General features: G+C 44.8%; 1 protein-coding gene across 4 annotated transcripts in view; it reads right to left on the reverse strand.

Moving 5' to 3' along the window:
• The window catches only part of LOC143983778 (protein glp-1-like), a 106269-nt gene extending 103927 nt beyond the window's left edge, over positions 1-2342 (reverse strand). For 2 of the 4 annotated variants that reach the window (XM_077483858.1, XM_077483877.1), the window contains exon 1: positions 2154-2342. In XM_077483858.1, coding sequence (XP_077339984.1) covers positions 2154-2205 — 52 coding nt within the window. In that variant the 5' untranslated portion in view covers positions 2206-2342. The remainder of the gene's footprint in view (positions 1-2153) is intronic. The other 2 variants (XM_077483867.1, XM_077483849.1) reach the window with 2 other exon arrangements.
• Between the last annotated feature and the right edge of the window lie 14715 nt (positions 2343-17057).

Consider the following 17057-nt stretch of genomic DNA (forward strand, 5'->3'; position numbering starts at 1 on the left):
TGACATCGTAAGGGGGCGGGGTCACCATGTGACCAACCCATGTGACATATACCATGTGACACCGCCCCATTGTCACTATATAAGTGACCGCACAGCGCGGCTCTGGCATTCCGGCCGGAGAGCTCGTCGAGTCAACATCTCCAGGAGAAGAAGAAGAAGAAGAACAAGAACGGAAGGCGGCGGCGGCGGCGACGACAGCGGCGACAGAAGACCGGGCCACCGCCTGTAAAAGAGCTACAAGAAGGCGCGGTGGCCCGGCAGAAGAACCGAAGGCGGCGACAGAAGAACGGAAGGCAGCGGCGACAGAAGACCGGGCCACCGCCTGTAAAAGAGCTAGAAGAAGGCGCGGTGGCCCGGCAGAAGAACCGAAGAGGGGGACAAGACCCCCGAAGTCGGGAGAAGAGGCCGGCGGCGGGGAGGAAGAAAGCCGGACTCCTCCGCTAGTAAAAGAGCTACACACAGATAGCGGAGGAGTCCGGCGAGAAGACCCCCGAAGACGGAAGACCCCCGGAGCTGTGCAATAAAATATTTTTTCCCTGTGTTGTGTTTTTTTTTGTACTTTATTTCACAGGTGAATGGGTAGGGGTACATTGTACCCCATACTCATTCACATAGGGTGGGGGGCCGGTATCCGGGGGCCCCCTTCTTAAAGGGGGCTCCCGGATTCCGATAAGCCCCCCGCCCGCAGACCCCGACAACCAACGGCCAGGGTTGTCGGGAAGAGGCCCTTGTCCTCATCAACATGGGGACAAGGTGCTTTGGGGTGGGGGGCCGCGCGGCCCCCCCTTCCCCAAGGCACCCCCCATGTTGAGGGCACGCGGCCTGGTACGGCTCAGGAGGGGGGCGCGCTCGCTCGCCCCCCTTTCCTGGCCGGCCGGGTAGCGTGCTCGGACAAGGGTCTGGTGTGGACTTTGGGGGAACCCCCACGCCGATTTTTTTCGGCGTTGGGGTTACCCTTTAAGCCCATTCCAGGCGGCGGAGCCCGCGACGTCTCCTTCGCGGGCCCCGCCTACCTGTACACGCGCTCGAAATGGGCGGATTTGCCTCCTCCTTACGTGGGCGAGTCCGTTCATTTCAAAAGTTGAGCGAACTGTTTGGCAAACAGTTCGCTGAAACAGTCCGCTCGTGTGGGCAAGTCCGCTCATGCAAATTTTGAGCGGACTGTTTGCCGAAACTGTTTGACGAACAAGGTTGGGCAAACAGTCCGCGCGTGTGTACGCGGCCTGATAGGTAGTGAGGAGTGAAATCAAAAATTTGCACCCTTAGAAATCCTGAAGGTGGTGATTGGTTTTCGGGGTGCCGTGCGCAACTAGACTCCCAAAAAGCCCCACACAAGTGGTATCCCCATACTCGGGAGAAGTAGCGGAATATATTTTGGGGTGCAATTCCACATATAACCATGGCATGTGTGAGCAATATATCATTTAGTGACAACTTTTTGTAATTTTTTTTTTTTTTTTTTGTCATTATTCAATCCCTTAGGACAAAAAAAATAAATATTCAATGGGCTCAACATACCCATCAGCAATTTCCTTGGGGTGTCTACTTTCCAAAATGGGGTCATTTGGGGGGGGGGGGTTGTACTGCCCTGCCATTTTAGCACCTCAAGAAATGAGATAGGCAGTCATAAATTAAAAGCTGTGTAAATTCCAGAAAATGTACTCTAGTTTGTAGACGCTATAACTTTTGCGCAAACCAAAAAATATACGCTTATTGACATTTTTTTTTACTAAAGACATGTGGCTGAATAAATTTTGCCCTCAATGTATGACTAAAATTTAGTTTATTCGATTTTTCTTATAACAAAAAGAAGAAAATATCTTTTTTTTTCAAAATTTTCGCTCTTTTTCCATTTATATCGCAAAAAAAAAAAATCGCAGAGGCAATCAAATACCATCAAAAGAAAGCTCTATTTGTGGGAAGAAAAGGACGCAAATTTCGTTTGGGTGCAATATTGCATGACCGCGCAATTACCAGTTAAAGCAGCGCAGTGTGAAATTGGAAAAAGACCTCTGGTCCTTAAGGTGTTTATTTGTCCGGGGCTGAAGTGGTTAAAGCTGCATAACGTGGGCCAACTCAGCATTGGACCCTACAGACTAAGACTGGGATGCTATTAAAGTTCATGTGCGTGTAAAGAAAGCCATCAGTCTTACCTTGGCACAGCAGCAGAGGGAAGAGGAATAAAAACATCCATTGGGTGCCCATCACAGCTTGGTAGTAAATACAGAGTGCTCACCAGTTTGCAGGCACCTCTGTACGTTTCCCACACAGCTCCGTCCCGATCACACAGTCAGAGAATGAGTGAGTTAACAAATGGGGAAGTGCCCCCTCATCCTATATCATTGTAGGACGAACTGCACCCTATCAACTTCCTGACTGCTGACAATAGGGAGAGCGTGATAACCGATCGGGCTGGGGGGGGGGGGGGGGGGGGACAAGGGATATATTACACAGCCACAGATCCAAAACATGACAGGAGATTGGTCCAGGCTAAAAGATTTCAGAATATATATATAGACACTCTGTGTCTTTGCAAATTGACGATTCATGGCTCCTCCCATTGCGCCAGCATGCTATAATGTCACCAGAAGGTTAGGGATGACCAGATTGCAGTTGTCAATCTTTAAGCCCCATACACACTATCAGATTGTCTGCTGATTTTTTCCATCAGATTTACCAAAACCATATAATATGAGGTCAAACCTTAGGGGTTTCAATTTGTATGCAATCAGGCAGGCCCTTCTACTACATGGTTTTGGTAAACCTGAAGGAAAAAATCAGCAGACAATCTGATAGTGTGTATGGCGCTTTAGAGGAACTAAAAGTCCCAGCAAATGTGTATTACATCCCAATCCTAAATAAACAGCAGGGAGTTATTTTTTACTTTGGCGTGTGTTCAATTTAAATGCCCTCCACGGGGTCAGGGGAAGTTTACAGGAAATCTGTAGTTAACACAGGCCAGAAAAATAAATTTCTTCTCTAGTGATTCACCTATTGCCTAATAGTTGCCTACAGAAAAGATAAGTTAGTGTATATATACAGTATATATAGTGTAAAGTGTATCTAAACTCCAAACTAAAATTCAATTTCTTGCAGCTTATTAAACCATTTATTAAATGTGGTGGCTGCATTTGTTTCCTTTTTTAGGCTTTTTTCCCCTTTGTTTTCACCTGGTGATCTGGCCAGTAACACACTGGTTGTCTTAAAGCGGATGGAGTTTAGTCAGGAAGCTCCTCCCAAATTTTCTTGCCAAGAGTAGTTATCTTGCTTGATTGATAGGGGTCTATTGATTTCTCCCTAAGCTTGGCCTTGTTGCACTTTTCTCTTCTACCACTAGGTGGCCAGGAAAACTTGGTGGTACTAGATACGAGAAGGGCAACCTAAGGTCGGGTTATGGGTATGTGGGTGTACCAGCCAATGGGCAGGGGTTTTCTTTAATCCGTTGGGCTGCTGAGAGAGCCTATATATTCGGTTGAGGTCCGGTGATTGGTGTTCTGGATCGGTGTCCTGGATGGCTGTCTGGGTGGAAGTGTGTCATCTGCCCAGGTCTGCTAGGTCAGAGATTGAGCCTAACCCAGGGGCATCTAGCTGCCAGGCTGTGTGAGGGCCTATCCAGAAGTAAGAGAGCAGTGCGGGGGTTGGGACTGCGGCTTGCAGTCCAACCAAAAGTGACTGCTGCCCAGAGAGCCTTTCAGTGGTCGGAGGTAGAAGGGAAGCTGTCTCCATGAAGGGACCAATTGCCTTTACCAGGGACCATAATGAGTAACTGAAGAAAGTACCGGAATCATAGTCTCACTGAAAGGCCACAGTGGAGAATTGGGAAACTTCAGGCAGTGATCAAGTCAGGGACCCAACCAGCAGAGGTGACGCTTGCAGAGCAGCCTTGTGTGTCCAGCTAGGGACTGAGCAGGTCAGCAGGGGTGAAGCTTGAAGGCATTTGGAGTACCAAGCTAGAGACCAAGGAGGGAAGCGTGGGTGATGCTTAAGGGAGATGCCACCGCAAAATCCTTGAGGAGCTCACGGGATTCAGTGTTAGTGAATCAGAGGGTCCAGTGAGACACCAGGAGCTCAGTCTTGAAGTAGTATAAGGAGCAGTTGTAGTGAACCTGAAAGAACTGATACATTTTAGTTAGGAATGTTAAAGGACTGTTACTATAGGAGACGGCAGTCCTGCACGTGCAGAAGTGGCACCTTGCTGGGGTCTTTCCTTGTATGTCTGTCGTCCTATTGAAGTCTCGGTGTCTGCCAATTGAGTTTGCAACTATCCAGGGGTGTTCTGGCCCTAATCCTCTTCCCCCCAAAATATGTCAAAAGAAATAAAACCTTTTTTTTTACATCCAAGAAGTGTTTGGCGCCCAATGACTTTCATCATCTTTGCATCCACTATGCCACAACCCACCACATACAGAAGGTTGTCAGCTATCTTTGGCCTTGGAGGTTCTCATTAGACCAAAATAGGTAAAAGACCTTGCTACACTGAGTTCCACCCAAAAGTGGAAGCCCCAGTGGCGGAATTATCAGGGTCGCAACAGTCGCAGTTGCGACTGGGCCCTGGAATTCCATCACTGTCGGGGGCCCCGGCGTGGTTGCTTTTCACAGGGCTGTGAGTGAAGCGCGTGTCTCATGTAAACAGCAGCACAGAGACACCGGCACTCGGGAGTGAAGTTTCATTTTCCCTTGTCCGCTCGCAAAACACACAGCTGATCCTGCTCCCCCTTCGGCCCCCCTCCCCTCCTCTCCTCTCCTGTGTTCTCCGCGGGCATTCAGGTGTGAAGCTAACAAGCTCACATTTCCCGCGGAGAACACAGGAGAGGAGAGGAGGGGAGGGGGGGCCGAAGGGGGAGCAGGATCAGCTGTGTGTTTTGCGAGCGGACAAGGGAAAATGAAACTTCACTCCCGAGTGCCGGTGTCTCTGTGCTGCTGTTTACATGAGACACGCTCTTCACTCACAGCCGTGCTGACTCCTCTCCAGTGTGTAGACTCTGGAAGATCCCACCGCCCATCAACATCCATAGAGCTGCTGATCGCTGCCTCCCCCCAGGTGCGTGGGGGGGGGGAGGTACAGAGATCTGCTGGGGGCCAAGGTGCACAGCGGAGTCCAGCAAGGTACAGCGAAACCTCTTTAAGGGGGGTGACTGTCTTGGGACCCTAAAGTAAGGGGGGCTCTCTGGGGACCCTAAAGTAAGGTGGGGTATCTGGGGATCCTGATGTCCAGTACCACCGCCACCCCTCCTCCAGTGCCACCCCTCCTCCAGTACCACCACCACCACCGTGCTACCCACCTTCAGTACCACCGCCACCCCTCCTCCAGTACCACCACCACCCACCTTCAGTACCACCGCCACCCCTCCTCCAGTACCACCACCACCCACCTTCAGTACCACCGCCACCCCTCCTCCAGTACCACCACCACCCACCTTCAGTACCACCGCCACCCACCTCCAGGACCACCGCCACCCCCTCTCCAGTACCACCACCATGCCACCCCCTCTCCAGTACCACCACCATGCCACCCACCTCCAGTACCACCGCCACCCCTCTCCAGGACCACCATGCCTCTCCAGTACCACCACCCACCCTCTAGTACCACCACCGCCACCCACCTCCAGTACCACCGCCACCCCTCTCCAGGACCACTATGCCTCTCCAGTACCACCACCCACCCTCTAGTACCACCACCGCCACCCCTCTCCAGGACTACCATGCTGCTCCAGTACCATCGCCACCCTCCTCCAGTACCACCACCACCCACCTCCAGTACCACCGCCACCCCTCTCCAGGACCGCCATCCCTCTCCAGTACCACCACCCCCCCTTCAGTACCACCACTGCCACCCACCTCCAGTACCACCACCACCCACCTTCAGTACCACCGCCACCCACCTCTAGTACCACCACCACCGCTCTCCAGGACCACCATCCCCCTCCAGGACCACTATCCCCCTCCAGGACCACCACCGCCACCCACCTCCAGTACCACCGCCACCCCTCTCCAGGACCACCATCCCCCTCCAGTACCACCACCACCCCTCTCCGGGACCACTATCCCCCTCCAGTACCACCAATGCCACCCCTCTCCAGGACCACCATCCCCCTCCAGGACCATCACTGCCACTCCCCTCCAGGACCACCACCGCCACCCACCTCCAGTACCACCATCCCCCTCCAGTACCACCACCGCCACCCACCTCCAGTACCACCACCCCTCTCCAGGACCACCACTGCACTGGTGACACAGGTTCCACTGGGGACACAGGCTGCACAGAAATGTTTTACTTTGTTGTACAGTGGAAAAAAAATATAGTATCAAAATCATGCTTTTCGGGGGGGGGGGGGGGGGGGGCCCTTCCTGATTTCTTGCACCGGGGCCCTGAGGTTTCTAGTTACGCCTCTGGGAAGCCCTGTTTATCTGCTTCCTCCCCCCCCCCTCTGGCGCGACATTTGGCCAAAACAGGTACTCGCTCCCACTATATAGACTATATAGACAAATATAGACAAAATATAGACAGTCAGATACTGGCTGGAGAAAGCACAATTATCTGGCAAACAAGTGGAGAGACGGGGCTTAAATAAGGAAGTCCATGGGAGGAGCAAAGAGTTCAAGGTTCAGCAGAAAACAAGGCAGGATTGTCCAATGGATCAGGCACGAGGCTGTCCAGCATTTCAGGTAGCTCAGTGAGAAGAGTTACTGCCAGACACAGCAGAGGTCCAAGGTTCAAACCTAGCTCCCAACATATTTTGTGCAATTTTTTTAAATTTGTACTTATTTTTTAACATAAAGTTGTTACTTTCCTTAAATATATTTCTGGCATTACACCCCAAAATACATTCTGCTATTCCTCCTGAGTATCGGGATTAGAGGTCGACCGATATGGGTTTTTCTCTGGCCGATGCCGATGCCGATATTTAGAAATCATGGCGGCCGATAGCCGATATATGATGCCGATTTTTTTGGGCCGATATGTTAGGCCGATTTTATTTTATTTCTTTATTTTTTTCCTTTTTTTTATATATTATTATATATTTTTTTTAATCCCCCTTGATCTAACACACCTTTCCCACTGGGGCGTTTTTCAGGCGCTTTTGGGCTAAAAATAGCGCCTGTATAGTGCCTGCAAAATGGCTCCCCTGCAGTCTGTGCGAAAGACAGAGTGCTTTCACACTGAGGCGATGCGCTGGCAGGATCTTAAAAAAAAGTCCTGCAAGCAGCACGTTTGGAGTGGTGTATACCGCTCCTCCACCACTCCTGCCCATTGATATGAATGGGCACCACTGCCGAAGCGCATGCAATGCGATTTGGCAGCAGTGCTTCATGGGCACATTTAACCTCTTCTTTGGCCGCTAGCTGGGTTATATGTGCCCCACTAGCAGCCAATAGCACCGCTAAAATGATGGTAAAGAACCGCTAAAACTTGCGTTTTACCATCAACGCGCCTGCCCGCTCCAGTGTGAAAGCAGCCTTCATAAGTGATACAGAAAATTTCTTACATTTAAACATTTATTAAACAAAACAAACCTCCAATCAGTTTACTTGTATGTATGATTTTGATAAAAAAAAAAAAAACCTATGTATTAAATAAAAACAGGTAGTCAAAACTTTTGGACAAAAAAAAAAAAAACGGGCTAACTTTACTGTTTTTATTTTATTTTTATTTTTTAAATGGTGTATTTTTTCCCCAAAAAAATGCATTTGAAAGACCTCTGTGCAAATGCCGTGTGACATAAAATATTGCAACAACCGCTATTTTATTCCCTAGGATCTCTGCTAAAAAAATATATATAATTTTTGGGGGGTCTAAGTGATTTTCTGGCAGAAAATACAGGATTTTTACTTGTAAGCAACAAGTGTCAGAAAAGATTTAGTCTTTAAATGGTTAAACTGAGAACTTCTACACACTGAGACTTCATTCATTCAAGTGTAAACATTGTATCATTTTGTTCTTTTCTTGGCAGCCTGCCCAGAGAGGAGGAAAGACGTTTCTATGACAACTTACACTGACTTCTATACAGAAGTCATTTCAAAGTCCCGCTGTAGTTCTAAATCGGCTTTTTATCAGCACAATCGGCCGATGCCGATTAATTAAAAAACTGCAAATATCGGCCGATATATCGGTCGACCTCTAATCGGGATACTATATATATGAGACTTTTTGGGAACCTAGCTGTACCCAAAATCCAGTGGGCACATTCAGGCTTTTAAAGGGAGTAACTTGCACATAGGAGGCATGGTGAGTATTTTGCAGGTCTCATTTTTTTGTCACAAGGTTTTAAAAAATGAAAAAAGATAAGAAATATTTTTTTTTCTTTTTTCGTTTTCCAAAAACTTGTGGCAACAAATGAGATCTACAAAATACTTGGCATGTTACACCCTTTGAAAACCTAAAGGTGCTCATTGGATTTTGGGCCCCTGCAGCTAGGCTCCTAAAAAAAAATCACTCAAATGTGGTATCCCCATACTTTGGAAAAGTAGCAGAATGTGTTTTGGGGTGTAATTCCACATTTACCCATGACATGTGTGAGAAATATCTCATTATAATAACAACTTTGTTTAAAAGAAACCATTTTTGTGTCTTTTCCAAAAACTTGTGGCAGAAAATAAAGTCTTGGGTTATGAACCCAGCTCTGGTCTTGATGATTCCAGGATGCTAGACCGCTAGAGCATGGGGTAGAATCAGCTGTGGGGACCGATCTAGCTGTGATGAAAGGCGGAAGATCAGGTAACTTTTTTTTTTGTTTCCCTAGACCAAAATGAGCAATTAACCCTTGCAGTGAGCATGAAACCCAATTGCAAAGAATATATTTTTTTAAGCTTTGCGGAGTTGGACTTTAATAACTGTTTCAGGATAGTTGAAATCAGCTTCTGTAACTCTTAGGAGCCATTTGTAACTTATTGCACCCTAAAAACCAACAAATAACCTTCATAACAAAGTGGTTATAAACCGCTGGTGGTAAAAAAAATAATAATAATAATCCTGCAAGCAATGTCATGTTGTGCTAGTATACATGGCATACTAGCACATTATGGGAGACTTAACTTAGAACAGCTGACATCTTCATCCACTCTTGCTTCTGGGTTCGCCGCCTCCGGCTACATGAGTGTTCTGGGCCTGATGACGTTGAGCATGCGCACGGGAGCTGCCGTTTCTGGCACGGGCTCTAAAGCCAATGATGTCATCGGCTGCATGCACTCTGAATATCTCCTAAACTGTGCCAGTATTATTATGAGCCCTATAGGTACAAGTGGTTTAACAGAGTTTATAACCACTTTAGTTTGTCTTTCCCAATAGTTTGCCTTTCCCAATATATTCTGCTAAAATGGTAAAATCTTTAAAGAAATCTTTACATTTTGCCAACATTTTGGGGAAATAACTCCTTTGCTCATCCCTAGTTCCCTTCCAACTGGTCGTGTTTGGTGATTTTAATGAACTGCTTAGCGACTGCCCCAAGCAGATATACTGCAGATCGCCTTTTTTGGGAAGGGAAGACAGCGATCTTGTGTTTCTGCTAAGCAGGAACACCGATCTCTATCTTTCCACAGTAAATGCCTCCCCCACACATTTAGAAAACACTCCAAGGGAACACAGTTATCCCTTTGCTCACCTCTGATGTTAACCCCTTTCTTGCCAGTGCCTTTACTACAGTGACAGTGCATATTTTTTAGCAGTAATCACTGTATGGTGGCACTTGTCCCCAAAAAGTGTCACTTAAGCCTTGTACACATGCTTAGATTTTCGGACGACTGAAGGTCCGTTTTTTTGGGGCATGCTAGTCTCATGTTGAAAGTGAAGAGGTTACTCACAATATGAAAATTTTCATACGATAGAATTCAATGTCAGAAGTGACATAATGTGTTGAAGAGTTTTGTATGTATTCTTTCGTTTGTAGTGTGTAGTCTTGCTCTTAGATTTTTTTCATACGAAAACCGTACTAATGAAATTAAAATCAGACGTTAAGTTCACATGCGACAAAAATGGTATAGTCTGCACATCCAGCTTTTGTCTGACGAAAACCTGAAATCGGCTGTCGAAAGCACCGTACTAATGATTCAAAAATCAGCAATGTCGCAGTCTCACTAAAAATCGCTGATCGCCGCCATTACTAGTAAAAAAAATATATATATAAAAATACTATAAATCTATCCCATAGTTTGTAGACACTAAAACTTTTTTGCAAACCAATCAATATACACCAATTGAATTTTTGTTATGTAGCAGAATACATATTGACCTAAATGTATGAAGAAATTACATTTTTTCAAATTTTTTTTTTATTGGATGTGTTTTATAGCAGAAAGTTAAAAAATATATATTTTTTCAAACTTGTCTGTGTTTTTTTGTTTATAGCACAAAAAATAAAAAACCGCAGACGTGATCAAATATCACCAAAAGAAAGCTCTATTTGTGGGAAAAACAGGACATCAACTTTATTTGGGTACAGCGTCGCACGATCACGCAATTGTCAGTTAAAGTAACGCAGTGCCCTATCGCAAAAAATAGCCTGGTCATAAAGGGGGGGGGTAAACCTTCAGGAGCTTTACGTTTTATAACAGTAACTCTCTATTAATTCAGACTTTTATCTTTAACAGATGTGAAGTGAATTGATTAAACACACTAATCAGTAAATAGATAATTTCAGCAAGATAATTATTATTATTATTATTATACAGGATTTATATAGCGCCGACAGTTTACGCAGCGCTATACAACATTAGGGTAGACATTACAATACAATTCAAGACAGGGGGAATCAGAGGGCCCTGCTCGTTAGAGCTTACAATCTAGGAGGGAGGGTCAAGTTATAGAAAAGGGTAATAGCTGTGTTTAATAGCAAGTTTACTCAGATCATGTACCAAACATGGTTCCTTATCCCTACTGAATATTCTCTTTATATTTCCTAATAAACACCTTCTTCATAGTTGGGTGCCAGCCAACACCCATCACCAAGTCAGTGAAAAAAATAGAACTCTGAAGTTTATTAAACAAATCTCTATCTTTGGGTTACTTTGTTCTGTGCCAGACTGATAATAAGGTGAATGTTCTCCAGGTCATATCTGTTTTTTATGCTTCTGATTTCAATTGCTAATAATGACTTATACGAATAACCCCTTGATGACCAAGGAGAATAAATCTACTCTCTGAACTGCAGTGATTGGGAGCTGCATAGACCTATACCCCTATCTGTATTATATATCAATTCAAGGGAACAAATGCCGATGTGGGCACATAGGTAAAGTTGGTCACACATGTTCTATCACCCAGGGCCGGGATAAGGGGTGGGCAGGAGGGGCGGTTGCCCCTGGCGCAATGGTTTATTGCAGGGGTAGGGGGCACCCTGATCCTAACCCTAAGGGAAAGGGTGGGGGGCAATTTGGCGTCTTTGCCCTGGGCGCTGGATGACCTTGTCCCAGCACTGCAATCACCTATAGAGATGGTGATGTGGAAATATTGAGCTTCATATTTATATCAAGGGGTTTCAAGGGATTTCGAGGGTTATAAATTGCCATGCTCCATTAGATATATATATATATATATATATATATATATATATATAGTTTTTTTTTTCACAGGAGGATGATGTACATAATATATTTTGTGATATCATGATGAGATATGGGCCCGGCTTACAAGACTGTTTTCCTTTTTCTTAAAAGCTGTTTGATGTCTTCAATAGGCAGGTGATAACTAAGTTACTCTTTTGTTTGTAGAGAGCCGTATCAGACTTTGTGTCACCACCTGGTCAGGGGTCCTAGACATCCTAATGTCGGAATGGTTATGCTAGGATCAAAGAGGGTTGCTTACTTAACCACTTCAATACCGGGCCATAGTCAAATGATGGCCACAGATGGGATCTCCCATCCTGGGTGGACGTCATATGACGGCCTCGGTATTGCACCGCTCCTGCGGGCCCCCGGGCCCTCAGCGCGGCAATCGTGGATGAGCTGTGTCCATCGTACACAGCCCATCCCCGATCTGTGGGATTTTCCTCCCCATCGACCCCCCCCCCCCCCCCCCGATACATGTGACCGGCCGTGTCCAAGCCTAGGGAGCGTGCAGAGCGCCGATCGGGGATGTGGCTTGTCACCCTGACACAGCCCAACCCCGATCGCAGTAAAGAGCCAATGAAATTGGCTCTTTACCACGTGACCGGCTGTGTGCAATCACAGCCGGTCACAGAATGTAAACAAACCGCGGTAACGAGATGTTACCGGGTTCTCCTTCTCACACACCGATCGTGTGTGAGGAGGAGATTGCGGTAACATCTCGTTACCGCTCAGTGTACACCAACACACACTGATTACCCCCCCCCCCAATAAAGAGGACCTGTCACCACCCATCAAAGTACCTGTCATCACCCATCAAAGTACCTGTCATCACCCATCACAGCCCATCTAAATGCCGCTCGGCTGTTATACCGGAGGAGAGCCACCTCCCTCTTACCGTTCCACTGGGAGGCCCAATCGTCAATCTGATGCCTCCGGTGGCTAGGAACAGACTGAAATGAAGCCATAAGCAGATTCATTCCAGTCTCCTGATTGTAAACACGGAAGTGACGTCATGACATCACTTCCCGTTTACTCGGCTGCCAATGGTGACGGTTTTAAAAAATATACAGTATTCAGAATCGCCGGGATGTTTACATTCCTTGTGACAGCAATAAAAGTGATCATTTAAAAAAAAAAACAATTTATTAATATTAAAATAAATAAGTAAAAAAAAATTTTTTAAAGCACCCCCATCGCTGCGAGCTCGCGCAGCAAAGAACACGCATACGGAAGTTGTGCCTGCATATGTAAACGGTGTTCAAATCACACATGTGAGGTATCGCCGCGATCGTCAGAGCAAGAGCAATAATTCCAGCACCAGAACTTCTCTACCTCTAACCTAGTAACCGTAAAAAAAAATTTAAACGTCGCCTATGGAGATTTTTAGGTACTCTAGTTTGTCGTCATTCCACGAGTGTGTGCAATTATAAAGCGTGACATGTTTGGTATCTATTTACTCAGCGTAACGTTATCTTTCCCATTGTACAAAAAAATTGGGCTAACTTTACTGTTTCTTTTTTTTAAATTCATGAAAATGTCCCTTTTCCCAAAAAGTTGTGTTTAAAACACTGCTGCACAAATACCATGTGATATAAAATATTGCAACAATCACCATTGTATTCTCTAGATTCTCTGTTAAAAAAAAAAAAAAAATATATATATATATAAGGTTTGGGGGTTATAAGTAATTTTCTAGCAAAAAATATGGATTTTAACACCAAATGTCAAAAATAGGCTTAGTCATGAAAGGGTTATAGCTGTAACTGCATTGGTTATTTTTAATATAGACAAGGTTGTAATCACTTATGGTATATACCATTAAGTGGATAAGTGATTTAGCTTTGAAATGCCATTACAGATGGTGCCCTGTGTGAGGAAGTTTAACGTGTGGGTGAATGTGATTTCTTGTATGAAAGACAGAGCTGGTCTATACAGTCCTAACTCCAGAAACTCTAAGCTTTTTTTCTTATGTCTTTTGTGTTCACCTGTCTCCCATCTGAATACCCAGACTAACAGACTTCTCAGAACTTTTTACCTTTTGTCTATACTAATACTTTGATGAGACTGATTTTGAATAATGTGTATATATAAAATGAAATTGTAAGTGCGAATGATGAGAGCTCCATTTGGAATCTTGGAGGCAGTGGAAAAGGATATGTGCCTCTCTGCCAAAAAGCAATTTCAGTTGACCCTTTGAATGAGATTAGGCTAATCTTTGAGATTGAAATGCACCTGTGGGAATAGGGCTACGTTTCCACTGGTACAACTCCAAGGTTGCATGATTGAGAGTGTGACTGAGGTGCAACTTTAGTGCGACTGTGGTGTAGCTTTGAATGTGACTTTAATCCAAATTTTTACTCTGGGTCGGAGTCGCACCTGGAGTCGCATCAGGGTGGTGCAGGTACATTTTCAGAGTCACTGCAGCTTTGAATCACATAGATTGGAATGAGTGCTATTGAAATCAATGGGCTGCGACATGTAATGCAAATGTGTCCAAATTTGCATGAAAAATTGCACTAGTGGAAATGGAGACTAAATTACACTGAATGATCTTGGGTATGAATCTTTCTTCTTTGCAATTACTAACTGGGGATTGTAAGCTTTGTAATCAGACCAGAGAACACTGGCTATGCTGTAACTGATACAAATCATATTGCAAATAAGTGTGCCTCAGTTGACTGCCTTCTGTACTCCAAGCAGGCATATATTACTTTTGTTACCTCAGGAATGATTAGAGCAGACTTGGAGAATCAAGAAAATATATGCCATTTTTTAGAATACTTCAGAAAAGTCAACAGAGGAGATTGAACTAAAGAGTTTGGAAAATCTCCAGGTTTCTTGAAGGAATATCGTAACGAACAGGAAAATATTGTTCTGACAAGTAGTGAAAAGAAGCAACGGTGACAGAGGTGGTACCTGTCAGCCCAATCACGGTCTAGAAAGTAGCTACATCTGGGGGAGAAACCTATAAAAGGTTGGGAAATCAGGTCAGGGTCCAAGCGTCCATAAGGATGGGTAATATAATTACTCCAAAGGGGGGTCTGAATGTGGTGAACCCTACCAACTGACCCCAAGGGAAGAGATGATAGAAAAATATGCGCCCTGGGTGGTAAAATATATTCATGATTGGGATTGTTGAACACGGAAGAAGTTTTCTAAGAAAGGTACATTTAAACAAAGTATGGGAAGATCTGTACTGTGCTCACCACAAAAATATGACTCGGCCATATGAAAAAGATACTTGGAGTATATGGATGTTGGAGTCAGTGAAAATAACAGAGGAAATTAATGTTTTTACTATGGGATTTAAGGAGAAATCATTCCAATCAATGCTTGAATGTATGGACAAGCAGAAACCATCACAACCCTCAATAAGTGGTAACAATGATTTTCAGGGAGACAAGGAGCGATTGTCAGGACTTGGGCCTTATGTTGTTGCCCAGTCCTTGTCAGCAGAGTGCTCAGGGGCTGACATGAACTGTCACCTTTCAGTGGCTGACAAAAAGGGAGAACCACAACACAAGTCTGATACCCCAGTAACATGTGAAGTACAGGGGGATTGGGAGGTCCAGGAAGAGGAAGGCAGAGTGGAGGGACATGGAGAGGAAATTGCCATGCTGGCATTAAGGGAGGAAAGTCTCCAGGCAGAAGGGACACTTTCTGTCCCGCTGATGGGAGAGGATGTGAAATTAAATTTCACTGGAAGAAGCTGTGGTTAGAGCCGCTCATCTTTGTGGCCAGGTGGTTAGGAAACAGTATGAACATTTGAAAGTGCAAAACACATCCCTAAAAGAAGTGTTAGAAATAACCAAAGGTAACTTCAGTTCTTTAGAAGCTTCTATGTCAAATTCTGAGGCCATCCACCAGCAATTAGTACTAGAAAACCAGAGATTACAGGATGATGTTCATCGGTTGGGGAAAGAGTGAAGGTGAAATTAAACTATTATCTGTCAGCTGCTAGGAGCTGTTTGCTCATTTTTCAGATAGAGGAGATAACAGAGCAACTGATTTGGGTAGGTCTGAATTCAAGGGGACACCCTCCACACCTAAGGTATGTACCAACAAGAATAAATCCCTGGAAGGTAAGAGCTCTTTAAAAATTGCCCCTATATTTTGTAAGCCACAGGTAAAAACTACTAATCCAGAAAAAGCCATCCCACTTTTTCAGTCGTCTAAAACAAAGCCTGTCATTAAGAGATGCTGTACCACTTTGGAAAAGATAAAATGTCACTTATGTGGGTTATTTGGTCACATTGCGAGATTCTGTCTATCCAGTTCCAGGGAAAAAGTCAGTAAACATAATCCATATAGGATCACAAGATGCGATTATGAAGTGTACTCAGTGCGCTTTGCAAAGTGGCCTAGGTGTATGAAGTATGAACCGCCTACATCATGGGTCCCATTCCAAAATCCTAAGAATGCGTCCATACCGGTTGAGAATGGGCTAATGAAATGGAATACATTTTTGAAAGAATTTCAGCCTTACAAAACAGATGTTATGGGTTTAAGAAGAAGTACAGGTCTAGAGTTCGTCTTTAACCTAGCTAATTGTGTGGGTGTGTGTGGAATATGGAATATATTCCATATATGGAATATATCACATGGTTTTATCTTCTACTGACCACCCACCTAAATTCTACAGCCGGGAGGGGCTATTTACATGCCACTGCTGTGATGCTTTGCATAGCAGCCACTGCAAATTTAACGCAGCACTTTAAGTTGACAGGTAAAACTCGGCCGTTAAATCGATGGGACCGCATCGCAAGCATGAGCCAAGCGCTTGGTTTGCAGTTGAGGCACCAACCATTATTTTGAAATTCAAACAACCAAGTCTTTAATATTACCACATCTTGTTACGGGATAGAAAATTAGTGGCCAGGAGTCTTCTTTCGAGGTCACAGCTCATGTGCATTTCTTTTACGATTATATTTCTCGTACGATTCTCCCATCATTGATTAGAAATTTAGAAAAATTTCCAACATGCCCGATGGCGGCATGAAAATCAGCCCTTGCTGCGGCTTCACTAATGGCTGAAAATCAAACATCTATTCAAAGGTGTGATTTTCGAGTGCAAAATTGTTTAGAACTCGGCACGAGTATGGCCAGCCTTAGCAAAACGTCCAGAGCACATGAAGCCTAAAGTGTAACTCCACTTGAGAGAAAAAACAATCCCGTCTAGGGGATCTATGTACCTTGCAAGGATTTTACCAAAAACTTTGTAGCAGAGTCCTACCTTATGCTTTCCTTAAGAAAAAGCTGTTTGTTCCACAATGTTCTTGCAAAACTGATTCCTGAATGGATCTGGTTCAATAAAATCACCTGGTGCACTTTCACTTTTAGTGCTCTAATGAAGGAAATAGCAGTCTGCAAACCTTTAGAAGTAGTTAACCTTTATGGAGTAACTCAGTGAAAATGAAATTTCTATTGCAGGGGATGCTTAAAATGCATCTTGGTGCAGAGGTCTGAGAAAATTATCTCAATTCCACAAACAGGACTAGGGATGAGCCGAACACCCC

The sequence above is a fragment of the Lithobates pipiens genome, unplaced genomic scaffold (assembly GCF_037356315.1).
Source record: "Lithobates pipiens isolate NorthernLeopardFrog02 unplaced genomic scaffold, aLitPip1_a1.2 Scaffold_1, whole genome shotgun sequence".
NCBI lineage: Eukaryota > Metazoa > Chordata > Amphibia > Anura > Ranidae > Lithobates > Lithobates pipiens.